The sequence below is a fragment of the Podarcis melisellensis genome, assembly GCF_964234715.1.
Source record: "Podarcis melisellensis genome assembly, chromosome: 9".
In the NCBI taxonomy this organism is placed as follows: domain Eukaryota; kingdom Metazoa; phylum Chordata; class Lepidosauria; order Squamata; family Lacertidae; genus Podarcis; species Podarcis melisellensis.
In genome coordinates this window covers 946,808-962,414 of record NC_138541.1, presented here as the reverse complement: position 1 = coordinate 962,414, position 15,607 = coordinate 946,808, and the positions used below count along the sequence as shown (strand labels likewise).

The following is a 15,607-nucleotide window of genomic DNA, read 5'->3' as shown; positions in this document are numbered from 1 at the left end:
CTTGCCATTTGGCAAATCTAACTCACTTAAGCTGGAATGGCAAAGGTTTTTGGGACACCCCCGGGACCCTCGCAGGCCTCTCCTCCTCCTCCTCCTTCACCCAACACCCAACCATTGCCGCCTCTTCCTACTGCAATGCCGTCCTCATTATTTCTTAATTAACATACCCAAGAAATCAATTAGCTGCTTGGTTCTAATTAAAAGCTAAGAGGGATGATCATCTCATTATTACGGGCTGCGGAGGTGAGCAACCCACCCTGGCGGGGGCTCCTCCCCTCCCCCGTCTCCCCAATTATGGGAAATGATAAAACACCAAACGCCGCCGACGCCGTCCCAAGATCACAGGCTCCCCTTTGTACCTTTGGGGAGGCGGAAAAATTAATTAGCCTTTAGGCGGACGGCTGTGGGCTTTTGCTCAGACTTCGCTCGGTGCCCCGGCTGAGGGAAGCGGACGTTTGCTTGCTCTCCAAGAGGGAAGGGGGAGTGAAACAGCCCTTGCTCCCGGCCCATGAACGCAGGAAGGGGGCCAGAGGAGGCAGGATCAGGGCCTCCTCTGGCCAAGGGGTCCAGCAGGGGAAAGGGGGCTACTCAACAGCAGAAAACACTTGTTAGGAAGGGGTCCCTTCCCACGAGAGCCGTGGGATTCACAGGTGCCCCTTTCAAGAAGAGCCTGAGACTTCGCCATTCGGGTGGGTGGGAGACAGGAAGGGACTGTGTCGCTCAGCGGCAGAGCCCTGCCTGGCATGCAGAAGGCCCTGGGTTCAATCCCTCTGCCAGTCAGTGCAGAGCAGGCAACTCAAGGGACCAACGGCCTCATTCAGTGTAAGGCAGATCCCTCTGATTCTAGGGGAGTTCAAGGCCTCCGTCCTGACAGCCCCCCATGGAGGCACGGCTGGGAGGGCAGCAGGGGATTTGCCTAGGACAAAAACCTACGTATCTGTGATGCCTGCATTGCAGGGGGCTGGACTAGATGTCCCTTGGGGTCCCTTCCAACTCCACCGTTCTAGGATTTCCTGCATTTCAACCCTACACTGGAACCTGTTCAAAGCATATTTCAAAGCATATTAACATCTGGCTCAGGCCTTCCAAAATGGGTGCTCCTACCTCCTGGGGCAGTGGGATGCCTTGGGGGGGGGGGTTGCTAAGAGGTAAGGGGGGGCAGAATGGGGGCACTGGAGGTGTGAATGATTATGAGGCTTCGAAAAGCTGGTATCACTGGATCAAGTTCATCTGCTTTGCTGAATTAATTAAACTAAGTAGTTTTAATTAGATTTTGAATAAATGTGCAGCTAATTGCAATTGTTTTGAATTTTATGGCGTTACAAAGGAGCCTAAGGAGAGCCTGCAGGATCAGGCCAAAGGCCCATCTAGTCTAGTTCTCACAGTGGCCAAACCCACAGGCAGGATTCTCAGCTGCCGCAGGCTCACTTCTAAAGTGCTCAGAGGTCTTCAGACCTGCAGACACCCACAGGAAAGGGTAGCCTACTCTTTGTAAAAGTGAGCTATTTTGAGGATCTGTGCGCCATCCTCTGCATGACTCACAACCCACACCCCTCTTTTGGTCACCTGAGACTGAGGCTCCCTCAAATGGCTGGCATCTCTGACGAAAGGCGGCTGCTTCCCCAGTCTGTCCTGGAAGCCAAGCAATCTGACCCTCTTAATGCTTTTGGAACAAGGAATCCCAAAGAGACCCCCGGATTCGTTCCACTCCCAGACTAGCGTGGAGACATAGTCACAGGGTTGCAGAGTTGGAAGGGATCGTCAGGGCCCCCTGCCCCAACCCCAGAGAGGGGCTGTGGGTGCCCCTTCTTCCTTCCTCCTAGGAACCAGGCTTGGGGTTCAAACTTCAAGGAATCTAGGAAGAGCGAGGAAATTGGCTGCACAGCAGCAGAGGAGGTCCCTGGCAGGGGTTGGGTGACCTGTGCCCCTCTCCAGCGGTGTGTGTGTGGGAGCCCCCCAGGCAACCGCTCAGCACACAGTGTGTGCGCACCCACTGAACTCCCATCTCAGTGTCTGTTTGGCTGTGTGCGCTGCCTCTTCCATGGTGGAAAATCTAAGACAGTGGTACCTCGGGATGTGAACGGGATCTGTTCCAGAGCCCTGTTGGCATCCTGAAGAGAACGAAAGACGCGATGGCGCATCTGCGCGTGTCGCATTTTGCCGCTTCCGCGAATGCATGTGACGTCATTTTGAGTGTCTGCGCATGCGCAAGCGGTGAAACCCGGAAGTAATGTGCTCCGTTACATCCGGGTTGCCGCGGAGTGCAACCCGAAAGCGCTCAACCTGAAGCACATTCAACCTGAGGCATGACTGTACAGTGGTACCTCGGGTTACAGACGCTTCAGGTTACAGAATCCACTAACCCAGAAATAGTACCTCGGGTTAAGAACAGCTTCAGGTTAAGAACGGACCTCCAGAATGAATTAAGTTCTTAACCCGAGGTACCACTGTATATTCCTCTTCCTCTAATGCAGAGTCCTGAAGGAGAGCAGCAAGAGCACCAGTCCTTCTTTCCTTCCACTTCCTTGCACACAAACGTTTCCTCCCTGCTTCCCAACCCTTTCCAGGGGTCAAAACAGGCCCCACAGCTGAATGAAACGCACCAGGAGGGGCAGACCCCTCCACCGCTTGCGGCCTGCTTTGGGCCAAACACTGCAGACTGGCACCCCTGTGCCTGGGGTCACAAGGTTCTCTCTGGTGGCGCAAATCTACTTAGCGCTGCCAATGGAAACCCTGGGCATAGTTCCGCTACATTAGAATCATAGAATTGTAGAATTGGGAGGGACCTCAAGGCTCATCTAGTCCAACCCCCTGCAATGCAGGAATCTCAGAACCCCTGCTTAAAAACCTCCAAGAAAGAAGCGTCCAAGGGAGTCTGTTCCACTGTCAAACAATGCTCACCTCCAGAAAGTTCTTCACGAGGGTTATTATTCCAGCCGAGTTTGTTTCCTTCTCCAGCAGAGAACCCCGTTTGAAGTTTGCCTCCTCCTCTGGGCCACGCAGTGACCCTCCCCGCTGATGGCTGCTACCCACCCTTCCCTCGTGCCTCTGGAAGAACATCTGCCCTGCCTTTCCCCCTGCCTCTCTCCCTTTATGGCACTGCACGGGGCATCTGGGGCTGAAGCAGCAGGAGAAGGAGGCCCCCAAGCACCTCCACCGCTGCCAAGTGGGGAAGAAGGCTGGGCGAGCTCATTGTGTAGGCAGAGCCCTGCACGATGACAGCGCATTGGGCACCCAAGAGGCCGGGCAGGGAGTTGGCAGCCAGCCGGAAAGCTCCCCCCATTCCACGATGGGGAGTGTGCAACCTGAAAACAGTGCTTTTTGCTATCTCCTGCCAGAGGGTGAGAAGAGGTCACGATCCGTGGAGACCCACCACAGGAGCTTCACACATTTCGACCAACCAAGTGACGGCTGCAATTAGAGCAGGGCAAATTTAACTTGCGAGCTCGCTCACTGGAGAAAGAGATATATATGTGGTGGAGCATGGCAGCAGTCCTCAAGCCAGTGGGGACAGGTGGGTGGGGGACGTGGGTGCTGTGTGTCGGCTACGACCTTGGCTGCGTTATTTGTTTAGAATCAAAGCGAGTGCTGCGGATCTAAGATTGATTCTGTGCACATCGACTGGTGCAAGAGTGACACTGAATCGAAAGAGTACGATTATCAAGACGCCCTACCTACCTAATTCTTCTAAGTCATGCGCCGGGGGCTGAATGCTGTGCAGAACCGAACAGAGCGGAGGAGGCTGAGCTCCTCAGGCTGGGAGGCGAAAGTGCCGTGGAGAGGCTGACATTCGCACGGGAGCCGAGCGGAGCCACGGAAAGGGGCCACGACAATCCCCTCCGCTGCGGGTTCAGGATGTTGGCTCTCGGCTCCTTCCCTCCCTCCCTGGCGCTCCTTCCTTTGTGCTGTTACTGTCGCTAATTTAAAACTTTAAATATTAATCTTTCCAACCGACGTGAGACGCCGGGTCTCTGAGAGTGTTAATTTACGCTCGGCTCTTGGCGGTGGGAAGATGCTACGAGGTCCTCCAGCTCTTTCCTTCTATTGTCTTAGTCACCCACCCTTCCTCCTCCTCCCCCCCCCGTAGTCTTCCTCGCTCTCCTTTCCACGCCTCTCCGTCTCCCAGGCCCGGCAGCTCCGCTTCCGCTTACAACCCTTTGTTGTAGACCAGGGTCTCGCTGGTGGTGGCCCGGGCGATTTCGGGCTCCAGGCGCGACGTCTCAATCTGCCAAAGGGGGAGGGAGAAAAAACACAGGCAGGTCAGGAGAAGCAGATCAGCGAGAGGCTGCTGGATGAGGCCAAGGCCCTCCATCCAGCCCAGCATCCTGTTCTCACAGTGGCCAAGAACGCAGAATTGTAGAGTTGTAAGGGCCCCTGAGGGTCATCCAGTCCAACCCCCTGCAAGGCAGAAATCTCAAGTGAAGCATCCATGACAGATGGCCATCTGACCTCTGCTTAAAAACCTCCAAGGAAGGAGACCCCCCCACCCCCCCACACTGCTGAATGGCTCTTAATGTCAGAAATTTTTTCCTGATGTTGAGTCGGAATCTCCTTCCTTGTAACTGGCCACAGAAGCCTGTGGGGATCCTGCTGTTGGAATCTGCATTCGACCGACCGACTCTTCTGGAATCGCCCTGGAATCGACCTGAGCCTTTGATAAGGCTCCAGGCACGTTCCCCATTCCGCAGAGTATGCAGCACAGGGAAGAGACGAGAAGTTTGAGCTACATTGCTAGGTTTTATTGCTAACTACACAGACAGAAAAGAAAATACATCCTCTCTCTGTGAGAGCAGAGAGCAACTGAAAAACAAAGGAACAGGACACATCCATCTTCTGTGAGACTTCCAACAGCCTGGAATCTCTGGATTGCAAAACAGAGTCTTGTGACTCCAGCACTGCACAGTGGCAACACACCTGCAACTGGGACCTGATCGCAAGAGCCCTCTCCGTCCCATGGCTTCCAGAAATGGCATTTGGAAGCACGGCTACCTCCAGCCATGGGGCAGGGCAAAGCCATTGGGGAGGAGGGCTGCCAGGTGTGGCAGAGACCCAAGTGGCGTCAACCAGGTGTTGGGCATTTATAGTGTCGCCAGACCCATGGTCCCCTCTCTCCCAGCAGAGACAAGGAAGGAGGGGAGCTGAATACAGTATGGCTGCCCAGCAACTGTAAATCTGTTGCTGCCTCCACCTCCACCTCCTCCTTCTCAGCTGCCTGCCCTGTGTCTGCAGTGCTTTCTGCCTCTTCTTCCTCTCTCTCACTCTAGCCTGTTGCTTGTTCAGCACCCAACCATTCTGCCCTGCTCCCTCCTCTGGCCTGTCCTCCGTGTCCCAGCACCACCCCCTTGGCTCTGAGCCTTCCTCTTCTGAGGCTTCCCCAGCTGGAACCTCCCAGCATTCCTCCTCATCCGAGAGGCCAGCCCAACATTTAAATGAGTAGATGGAGACAGGCATTCGAGACGCGTGGAAGTCAGGATGTCAAGCGACCCTCAGCTCCTTGGCAAATTCAGGGCAAGCAAGGGAACAACAACTCTCACTCCAAGGTTGGCGGAGGAGACCAGAAGTGGGCACATCAACCCTCAAGCGATGAACACGAGAGGCAAGAACAACTTAGACATCATTGACTCTGCAGTGAAAAAGGCCCCGCCAGTTGCAGGCAAACTAATTACCCAGCGATTGTCTAGGAGCAGATGGCCCATTTGAACCTCCCATCTGGGACTATCAGCAGGCTTTCCCCGAGACCCGGATTACACCAGAGCCCCTTGCAAGACAGCAGTTCCTCAGCAAAAAACACAAGGAGGCAGCTGCGCATGACTGGGCCTCCTCTGTCACCTCCCCGGATGCCAAAAGGACCCCTTCCCCTGGCCTGGCACCAAACACCACTCTGCACAGACCACTGTCTTCTGGGGGGTGACGCGAGAGGTTTGGACAGTGGTATTTGTCTCAGAGACCCTCCAACAATGGAGCATCGGAAGGGCACAACAGAGGAGGATGCTGAGCCAAGAGGAGATGATCAAGTATAGGTAAAACTGGCAGCATTCCAGTTTTTTTATAAAAAAAATCTCCAAAAACAAGGTGTGGAGGGATCTGTAGAACCTCTCAGCTGAGAGCAGGTTGATAAACCACGGGATTAAATTACAAGAAGGTCAAAGCATCGGAGCAGATTAACAATGAATCATCCAGTCAGATAGAGTAGCATTCTTTGTTGAGAGGTGGAGAAAGAAAATTGGGAGAACCGCCCCGCCCTCCTGTGCTTTGCACTGAAATATCTGTTTTTTTAATATGTGCATCTCACTCTCCCCACTTTTAAATTTGTCCCCCCACCCCTGGGCGGTGGACACGCCCAGGTTCTCCATATCCCCCTTTCCATTCTGTCAACCTTCTTGACCAAGTGGTACCCAAACTGAGCCTCAGGGATCCAAGAGTGCTCTTAATGCGCCTGGGATGCAGTGCATCTGCTAATTTGGCCCTTTGAGACCACGCCCACAGGTGTGTCAGCCAGGTGAAGAGGGGGCATACCTTTCCTTCCCGTTCGGGTGGGAGGTGGTCTGCAAAAATACCCAGGAAAACAATGCCCTGTATTTGAACTTCTTGGAGAACCGTTCTCAAAAACTGCATCAATGCTGCCTCCACAGCAGGGCAAAGACATTGCAGGGGTCTCTTCCCCAACACGCTCTGAGCACTTCCTCTCCCCCTCCCTCCCTCCCTCCTTCTCTCTCCATCTCTGCAATTTATTCTCTCTCTGTTTTCCAAGTGCTTCTCAAGGATCTATAAAAACGCCACACACCTCTTGTTATCTGGCGGAATCTCACCCTCCTGTCCTGCAGCACGTCACTCAAAAAACGATTCGCTTGCACTTTTATCTTGCGACCACACATTTTATGCAGTTTATAAGTTCAATTTAATACATCGGAAGTCCTGTATGTTGGCTCCGGCGCCGAGCCTGACACAATACTAGGAACCTAACATGGGAAAACCTAAATGCTTTTGAAAATGTTTAACCTAGTTAGACAAATTAGCAAAAAATTGTGCAAAACAATTTAGGTATTTAAAATATTCAATGTTTTTAAAAACTGGAAAAACTGTTCTTAGCTTTCAGCTGCAGAAACCCAACAAAATATAACATCCAAGCAGTCTTAACATGAGGTGCAACATAACCCTTCAGCAAAGCTGTTAAACAGTTCCCGGTGCATCCTGGGAAATAGCACTTCATTTATTCAAATGCACATATGTCAGGTTTTTGCACCATATGTCATTCCAAGCTATTTACAGTAATAATTAAATCTTAATCAACGTTTAACCTCTGTAAAATGTTTGAAGGGATCTAATCACCCTTCAGTCTGCACTAATGAAGGAGAAATATATAAACATAAAAAGAAAATGATGCGCACCAGAAAGAAGAGTAATTGCAAAATTGTATTTCTTTTAAATATAATCAGCAAGTTATGTAAAGGAAGCCAACGGGTATTTTAAGTGAAGACATCTTGGGTGTCAGAGGTGTGAGTAGCTAATTTTGTACTGCTATCCATAACAGATGTAGCATATTTTCTCTTAGAGCCATTATTAGCAACTTCACCATTTCATTTCTTACTGGAACACAAAGCAGAACATGGAAAGATCTTGAGAGGTACAAGGGAGGAACGAGGAGGCAGCTCCAGACGCCGCCAAGATCCCCTCCGCTGGCAGCTGGAAGGTGCAGCTCCTTCTCCAATCTGCCAGGAAGAAGCAAAGGGGCCAAGTGGCTGGGCTGGGGCTTCTGTGACATTGCCCAGGGCCCCCGGGGCAGGGACCTGGCATCCTGGCTGGAAAGACCCACGGGCAGGAGGGTCCAGGGCCAAGGTGGCAGGCAGAGGCAAGACCCAACTGGCTCCCTTTGACCGGTATTGTCCACACTGACCGGAAGTAGCTCTCCAGGGTGGCCAGGGATAGTGGGAGTGCCTGTCCAAGGACTTCTGGACTCCTTAAGCCTCATCAGAAAGCAGGTTCATCTACCTGCCGGTGTCATCAAACGGGCACCATCTCCACAGGGGTTCAGCAGGGGCCTCTGGGGATGTGGAGGCAAGCAGGGCAGGCTGCGGGAGGAGGAGGAGAAAGATGCTGTGTTTGGGGTGGCTGCTTTGCCGCGTGCACCCCACGCAAAGGCGGCCAGAGAGGCAGAGAGCGGGTGCTTTGTGCCTGGGCTTGATGCTCCACCTTTGGAGAAAGGCGCAGGTGGGCGGGCAGGTTCTCCGAAGGAGAAGGGACCAGGCTCCCTACCAGCAAGTGAAGGGGGGCGGCAATTCAACAGGGGCAGCTCCGGCTGCAGGGGCCCAAAGGAGAGAGCCAGCCAGGTTCAGGGGCAGTGGGGCGTGGGGAATTACCCACACTTGTGGTCCAGGAAGGGCCCGACTTGACAGCAGCCGGTCCTCTAAACAAGCTGGCTTTGGGGTCTCTTTCAGCCTCGGCACTCTGTGATGTCTGGGGCTGCCGGAGTCCAGAAGCAACAGCGGGGAGGGAGACTCCACAAGGGGAGGCAGCAAAGCTTCTGAGCACCAGTTGCTGGAAACTGAGTTGCCCTTGTCCTTGCGTCCTGCTTCCGGGTTTCCCAGATGGGGCACTTGGGCGGGGGGCACTGCAAGAACGGGATGCTGGACGAGATGAGCCATGTTCCTGTTTGCTCCCTCTCCTGCAACACCTGGCCTTCTGGTCACCATGGGAAAGGAGGCCAGTCGGAGAGGTCCCCCCCTCCTCATCCGACAGGCTCAGAGATCTTTAAAGGGCAATTACCTGTTCCAGAGGGGACGGGGCCCCCTCATTTCTTCCTGCCTCGGCTTTGATCATCTCCCCGTGTTTGACATTTCGAAGCAGTGAATTTTGGAGGGATGAATGACGTTCCTTAGGAGCTTTCAGCCTCTCCACTTTCCCTCCGCAGCACGGATGGCGGGAGCTCCCCCCCCCCCCCCCGTCTCGGTTTGCACAGCTGAGCATGAAAGTCCCACAGGTGCAAGGTGTTAAAAGGAAGGCGCTGAAGGGCTTAGCGGAGAGCCTGCCCTGAGCCACACAGAGCCTCTCCAAAGGGCGCGGCGGGGGCTGTGTCAGCACAACAAAGGCCTCAGGAACCTGGACCAGATGCCTCCGCACATCAGCAAGGCCCAGCTGGGCTCGCAGGACTTCTGCAAATCCCCAGAAGGGCTGTTTCACAGAACTGCAGAGTTGGAAGGGACTGTGAGGATCATCCAGTCCAAGCTGCTGCAATGCAGGAATCTTTTTGCCCAACGTGGGGCTTGAACTCCCAACCCTGAGATTAATAATAATAATGATTTATTATTTTTATACCCCACCCATCTGGTTGGGTTTCCCCAGCCACTCTGGGTGGCTCCCAACTGAATATTAAAAACACAATACAGTACAGCATTAAACAGTAAAAACTTCCCTAAACAGGGAAGGATCCTGCCTTCAGATGTCTTTTAAAAGTAAGGTAGTTGCTTATTGCCTTGACATTTGATGGGAGGGCATTCCACAGGGCAGGCGCCACCACCAAGAAGGCCCTCTGCCTGGTTCCCTGTAACCTCACTTCTCACAGGGAGGGAACCGCCAGAAGGCCCTCGGCGCTGGACCTCAGTGTCTCTTGACTTAGGAAGGGCTTGGGATCGCTCAAAGAACAGCTTGTGGAACCTCGTCCGTTGCGGATTTTCTGAGCAAAGGCATCTCTTGGTCCTGCTTTGGATAAGAATGTAGGGAAAGCAGGTGACCAGGTAAAGCTGGAAGCAGAACCAAGAGCAGGAGCAGAACTCTCCTCCCTTGGGATCCACAGCAACTGGCACCTTGACAGAGGAGGGAGAAAACTAGCCATCACGACCAGTAGCCACTGATGGCCTGATCCGCCATGACTCTGCCTCATCCTCTTCTAAAGCCATCCAAGTTGGTGGCCACCCCTGTTTAACTCTCTGCTGCGTGAAGAAGGACTTTCTTCTGTCTGCCTTGAACATGGGTAGGCAAACTAAGGCCCGGGGATCGGATCCTGCCCAATCACCTTCTCAATCTGGCCCGTCGACAGTCCGGGAATCAGCATGTTTTTACATGAGTAGAATGTGTGCTTTTCTTTAAAATGCATCTCTGGGTTATTTGTGGGGCATAGGAATTCGTTCATATATTTTTTTCCAAAATATAGGTCTGAGGGACAGTGGACTGGCCCCCTGCTGAAAAAGTTTGCTGACCCTGGTCTTGAACCTTTCAACATTCAGCCTCATTGAGTGTCCACGAGTTCCAGTGCTATGAGAGAGGAAGAAAACCTTTTCTTTATCCACTTTTTCCAAACCACACGATTTTTAATACACCTCTATCATGCTTCTCCTTATCCACCTTTTCTCTAAACAAAAAAGGCCCAAATGCCACAACCTTTCCTCACATGGGAGCTTCTCCACTCCCTCAATCATTTCAGTTGCCCTTTTCCGCACCTTTTCCAGATCTGCAATATCCTTTTTGCAGTGAGGTGCCCAGAACGAAGTCGCACCAAGCGTTTCCATCATGGCATTTGTGAAACTGCAGGAGGGGAGCGTTTCTGTTGAGTTCAGGTCCCGCTTATGGGTTTATCATTGCAGCATCTCGTTGGCCACTGTGAGAACAGGATGCCTGTCTAGATGGGCCCCTTTGGCCTCATCCAGCAGAGTTCTTCTTAGGTTCTCAAATGCTTCCCATCTCTGGGGCAGAGGATTCCAAGCTCATGGCATGGCAAACACTGGACCAGAGACCCCTTCAAGGTCCTTTCCAAAGAGTTTCGCTCAAAGTATCAAAACACATAATAGTCAGTGGACAGGTAAGGATGGTCAAAAGGAATAAATATCTTCCCTTCTGCAGGATTTGGGAAGTGGAACGAATCACTCAAAATGAGCCAGTGCCCCAATGTGCCCACCATATTCTGGCCCAGAAAAAATAAACATTCAAAGGCTTGTCCAAGTACGAGACTGTGGTTACGTTACACACCTTAAGCCAGGCATGTTTACTGCAGCTCAGCGGACGGCTAAGAGGAGGACCAAGCAGATGTAACACTCATTTGCGAGCAGCAGGCACAGACTGAATCAGGATGGCACTGCTAGCCTCCCCTCAAAGGTAATCTACTTTGCCAGAGCACTGCTAACAAACCCTAGCCAAGCACAACTCCTTTCCCATAAAGGCCTGGGCATCCAAGGCTCCGGTCAAACCAGAATGGTTCTCGTCAGCCTCTCTGCACAAACCAAGGCACAGCTCCCAGGAAGTGATAGCGGTTTCTGCTCCTTGCCATTCTTCCTATTTCCTTTCTCTTTTAAAAATACTGTATATATTTTTACTGACTTTCAAGATAAGAATTTCCCAGCTGCCATCAGAAATGCCATTCTCTTGGCAATCCAAGGCCCCCTCTGTGGCGTCCAGCAAAACGCAGGTATTCCCTCCATCCTTACGGAGGAATGTCAGTTTAACAGGGTTAATTACACAAGCGTAGCTGAAGCTTCCCTTGGAGACAAATGAATAACAGTGTTTTCTGAAAGTGCGGTTGTCTCCCAAAGTGTTGAAGGATGCAGGAGGTTGGGGAGGGGTAGAGAGAGTGGGGAGGAATAGCAACTTCCATCACTCACATTTTGCAGCATCAGCAGCACACACACACACACACACACCCCGGTCGCTGTGGCAGCGAGTGCCACAACCGACCACGTCTGCAACAGAAATAAGGCAAGTAGCCCCCACCCCACACACACCTGGACAGCTCTTGGGAGGGGAATGACAGGAGCCAAGGTGGAGCTGCCTTTCTTAGTTCACGTACTCAACCCTCAGGGGCTGAGATGGAGCAAGACTCTCGCAGGCCAGTGAATAAAGAGATTCTCAGGTGAATGACTGGCCAATGCCATTTCAACAAATAGTTCTCTCTCTCTCTGAATAATAAAAAAATCCTGAATATTTGTCATCAGCATACATGGCCTTTTGCAGAGGAACACAGGACAAGAAACCAAAAATCTGAGTCCCTGCCCCGAGGCAACTACATCAGGGCAAGAGGAAAGGGACGCTGCCTTGGGCACCTCGGGTGGGGTATAAATGCAAAAAAACAAACTAAGACAAACTAAGAATGGCTGCTAGAGAGGAATAATAATAATAATAATAATAATAATAATAATAATAATAATTATTATTATTATTATTATTATTATTATTATTTATTTATACCCCGCCCATCTGGCTGCGTTTCCCCAGCCACTCTGGGCGGCTTCCAACAAAGTATTAAAATACAGTGGTCTGTTAAACATGAAAAGCTTCCCTAAACAGGGCTGCCTTCAGATGTCTTCTAAAAGTCTGGTAGTTGTTCTTCTCTTTGGCATCTGGTGGGAGGGCGTTCCACAGGGCGGGCGCCACCACCGAGAAGGCCCTCTGCCTGGTTCCCTGGAACTTGGCTTCTCGCAGCGAGGGAACCACCAGAAGGCCCTCAGAGCTGGACCTCAGTGTCCGGGCAGAACGATGGGGGTGGAGACACTCCTTCAGGTATACTGGGCCGAGGCCATTTAGGGCTTTAAAGATCAGCACCAACACTTTGAATTGTGCTCAGAAATGTCCTGGGAGCCAATGTAGGTCTTTCAAGACCGGTGTTATGTGGTCTCGGCGGCCGCTCCCAGTCACAAGTCTAGCTGCCGCATTCTGGATTAGTTGTAGTTTCCTGGGGTTCAGGTGATGGCAGCCCTGTGGCAAGCTGCCTGTAGCGGACGCACCTACCATCCCTGCTTCTCCCTCCGTGCCTCTTAGGGGGCTCCTACATCCAGGGACCCTGCTAGCTCCACACAGAGCCTAGAAACAACGACTCCTCTTCTTCAAGGCCTTACGGGGCACGTGGAGGACGGGCAGGCCAGGCCCAGGGGTGGGCAAGACAGGGAGAGGCAGCCCCATGGCAGAGGAGGAGCAGGCCAGGCCCAAGCGGCTCTGCGGCAGAAGCAGGTCTTGAGGAGGGAAGCGGCAGATGGGGCTTCCTGGTAGCCAGCCCCACTTCTCCTGCTTCCCCCAGTGCTGCTCGCTTGCCAAGCCAGCCTGCTGCTCCCACACTGGGCAGGAAGCCGTGTCGAGGAGCCCTGAGCCTCGGATGAGGAGCGAGATGGAGGCGCAGCCTGTGGAGGGTCTTAATTGCTCTGGCTGTTGGGAACCACAGAACCAGTGCTATTCTTCTGGAAAAAGAGGCGCTGGAACTCACCCCTGTTTTCTTAGCAGGCCTGAGAGGGGCCGGAATGGAGTTCTTGTGAGTTTTGGCTGGGGAAAAAGCCCTGCACAGAAACACAGAATTCTAGAGTTGGAAGGGCCCCCAAGGGTCATCTAGTCCAACCCCCTGCAAGGCAGGAATCTCAGCTGAAGCATCCCTGACAGATGGCCGCCCAACCTCAGCTTAAAAGCCTCCAGCGAAGGAGAGTCCACCACCTTCTGAGGGCGTCCATTCCACCGTTGAAGAAGTCTCACCATCAGACGGCTCTCCCGGATGTTTAGTCCAAAATACATTTCTTGTAATCAGTTCAGCCCATTGGTTTGAGTCCTACCCTCTGGAGCAGCAGAAGGCAAGCTTGCTCCCTCCTCCAGGTGACAGCTCTTTTGATATCTGGCCTTGGTTCTCGTATCTCCTCTTCTCAGACTAAACATATCCAGCTCCTCCTAGCGTTCCACCTAAGGCCTGGTCTCCAGACCCTTCGTCCTCTTGGTCTCCCTCCTCTGCACACCTTCCAGCTTGTCAACATCCTTCTTAAACTGGGCTGCCTGGAACGGGACACTTCCCTCCAGACGTGGTCTGACCAAGGCAGAGGAGAGGTGCCATGACTTGATCTAGACAAAGTATATCTCTTTGATACAGCCTAGAATTGCATTAGGGTTTTTTTGCTGCTCAAAGCATGTGTGCAAGGGACACGGGTGGCGCTGTGAGTTAAACCACAGAGCCTAGGACTTGCCGATCAGAAGGTCGGCGGTTCGAATCCCCGCAACGGGGTGAGCTCCCATTGTTCAGTCCCAGCTCCTGCCCACCTAGCAGTTCGAAAGCACATCAAAGTGCAAGTAGATAAATAGGTACCGCTCCAACAGGAAGGTAAGCGGCGTTTCCATGCACTGCTCTGGTTTGCCAGAAGCGTCTTAGTCATGCTGACCACATGACCCGGAAGCTGTATGCCGGCTCCCTCAGCCAGTAAAGCGAGATGAGCGCCGCAACCCCAGAGTCGTTCGCGACTGGACCGAATGGTCAGGGGTCCCTTTACCTTTTACAAAGCGTGTGCAGAGCTCCATTATGCCTTTTGTTTTAGGCCAGGGACCAGGGCAGCCCCCTCAGCAGAGATGACTGCCCAGCCCAGCTGAGGTGATATTGCCCCTGCTCTTGGGACGTCACTCTGCACATGGGCAGAGGCACAGCCCGCCAACAGCAGTGGGAGAGAGCAAGTGTCTGAAATGGATCCCAGAGAAGAAAGACAATGACTAGGTCTTTTTTCACTCAGCGGGGCAGGGAGCTGCAAGCCGGGTGGTGGCATAAAACACCCCCCCCCCCAGCCTGAGCACCTCTCCACCGCCCACCCCTGCTCCAAAGTGCCTCCCTCCTGAGAGCAGCTTTCAAGCCTCTACAAGGTTGTTTGTTTCTTTCAGGACTCTTAATGGCTTAGAGGCACTAGGAAGTGAAGGCTCTGTGAAAGAGGAATGTTTTGATGCCCACCAGCACCCCACACACCTGGGGGGCAGGAGGGGCTGGTTAGCAGGGGCTTGCAAGGCAGATAGTTTACATACTTGAAGCAAGGAGCTGAGAGAACAGGAGGAGGAGGAAACCGGATCCTGCTCAGATCCGGCCGCTGAACCCTCCTGAGCCACACAAGAGGGTTTCCCCTCCCCTGTCCTGACCCCTTTGGCCTCCAGTTCCCCACCGGACGAGCCTCTCTCTGCTTCAGAAGGGACGCCAACCCTGGGACCAGGCTCAGCGCTTGGGGTGGGGACTTGGCCTGGACTGAGCCTCTTGCAGAACCTGCTTGCCTTGTTTCAAAGGCCCGTCTCAAGGAGTCCAGAGGCACTGGGAGAAAAAGAGAGAGAGAGGGAAGTCTTCCCTTGCAGAGTCATAGTCTGGAGGCCATTGCAGGGTTTCCAGGGCTGGGAGGGGGGCTCTCGTTCCTCCCCCACCCCCTTCACTCCCGACTCCACAGATGGAAGGTTCCTTTGGCAACCCAGGGGGCTACAACGGTTGCCCTGCCCCAGAGCTTCGCAGGTGGTGGCTGGCCTCTGTGGCCCATGCTCCACACCATCCTCTGTGGTTCAAGAGGGGCTGGGGCTGCTGGCCGGGGCTCCTCAGGATAGCTGCAGGCAGGCATGGGATGGGCTGTAATGAGAATGTGATTCCTACATTGCAGGGGATTGCCCTAGATGACCTTTGGGGGTCCCTTCCAACTCTACAATCTTATGAGATGTGGCCACAAGGCTGGCAGAATGCACAGGTCTGAGGAGGGTCCCTGGGGAGACGGGGGTTGGTTGGGTTGGCACAGCTCACCGCTAACGTGCAGAGTCCTTAAGATTACGACTCCATGGCATATTATAATAATATAATAATTTATTATTTATACCCCGCCCATCTGGCTGGGTTTCCCCAGCCATTCTGGGCAGCTTCCAACAG

At 53.0% G+C, this 15,607-nt stretch overlaps 1 protein-coding gene across 3 annotated transcripts in view; it reads right to left on the bottom strand.

Moving 5' to 3' along the window:
• Positions 1–2,319: 2,319 nt before the first annotated feature.
• SFXN5 (sideroflexin 5) overlaps positions 2,320–15,607 on the bottom strand; it is an 81,759-nt gene continuing 68,471 nt past the window's right edge. The window contains exon 13 of one of the 3 annotated variants that reach the window (XM_081925283.1): positions 2,320–4,225. In XM_081925283.1, the coding sequence (XP_081781409.1) occupies positions 4,148–4,225 (78 nt within the window). In that variant the 3' untranslated portion in view covers positions 2,320–4,147. The remainder of the gene's footprint in view (positions 4,226–15,607) is intronic. The other 2 variants (XM_081925284.1, XM_081925282.1) reach the window with 2 other exon arrangements.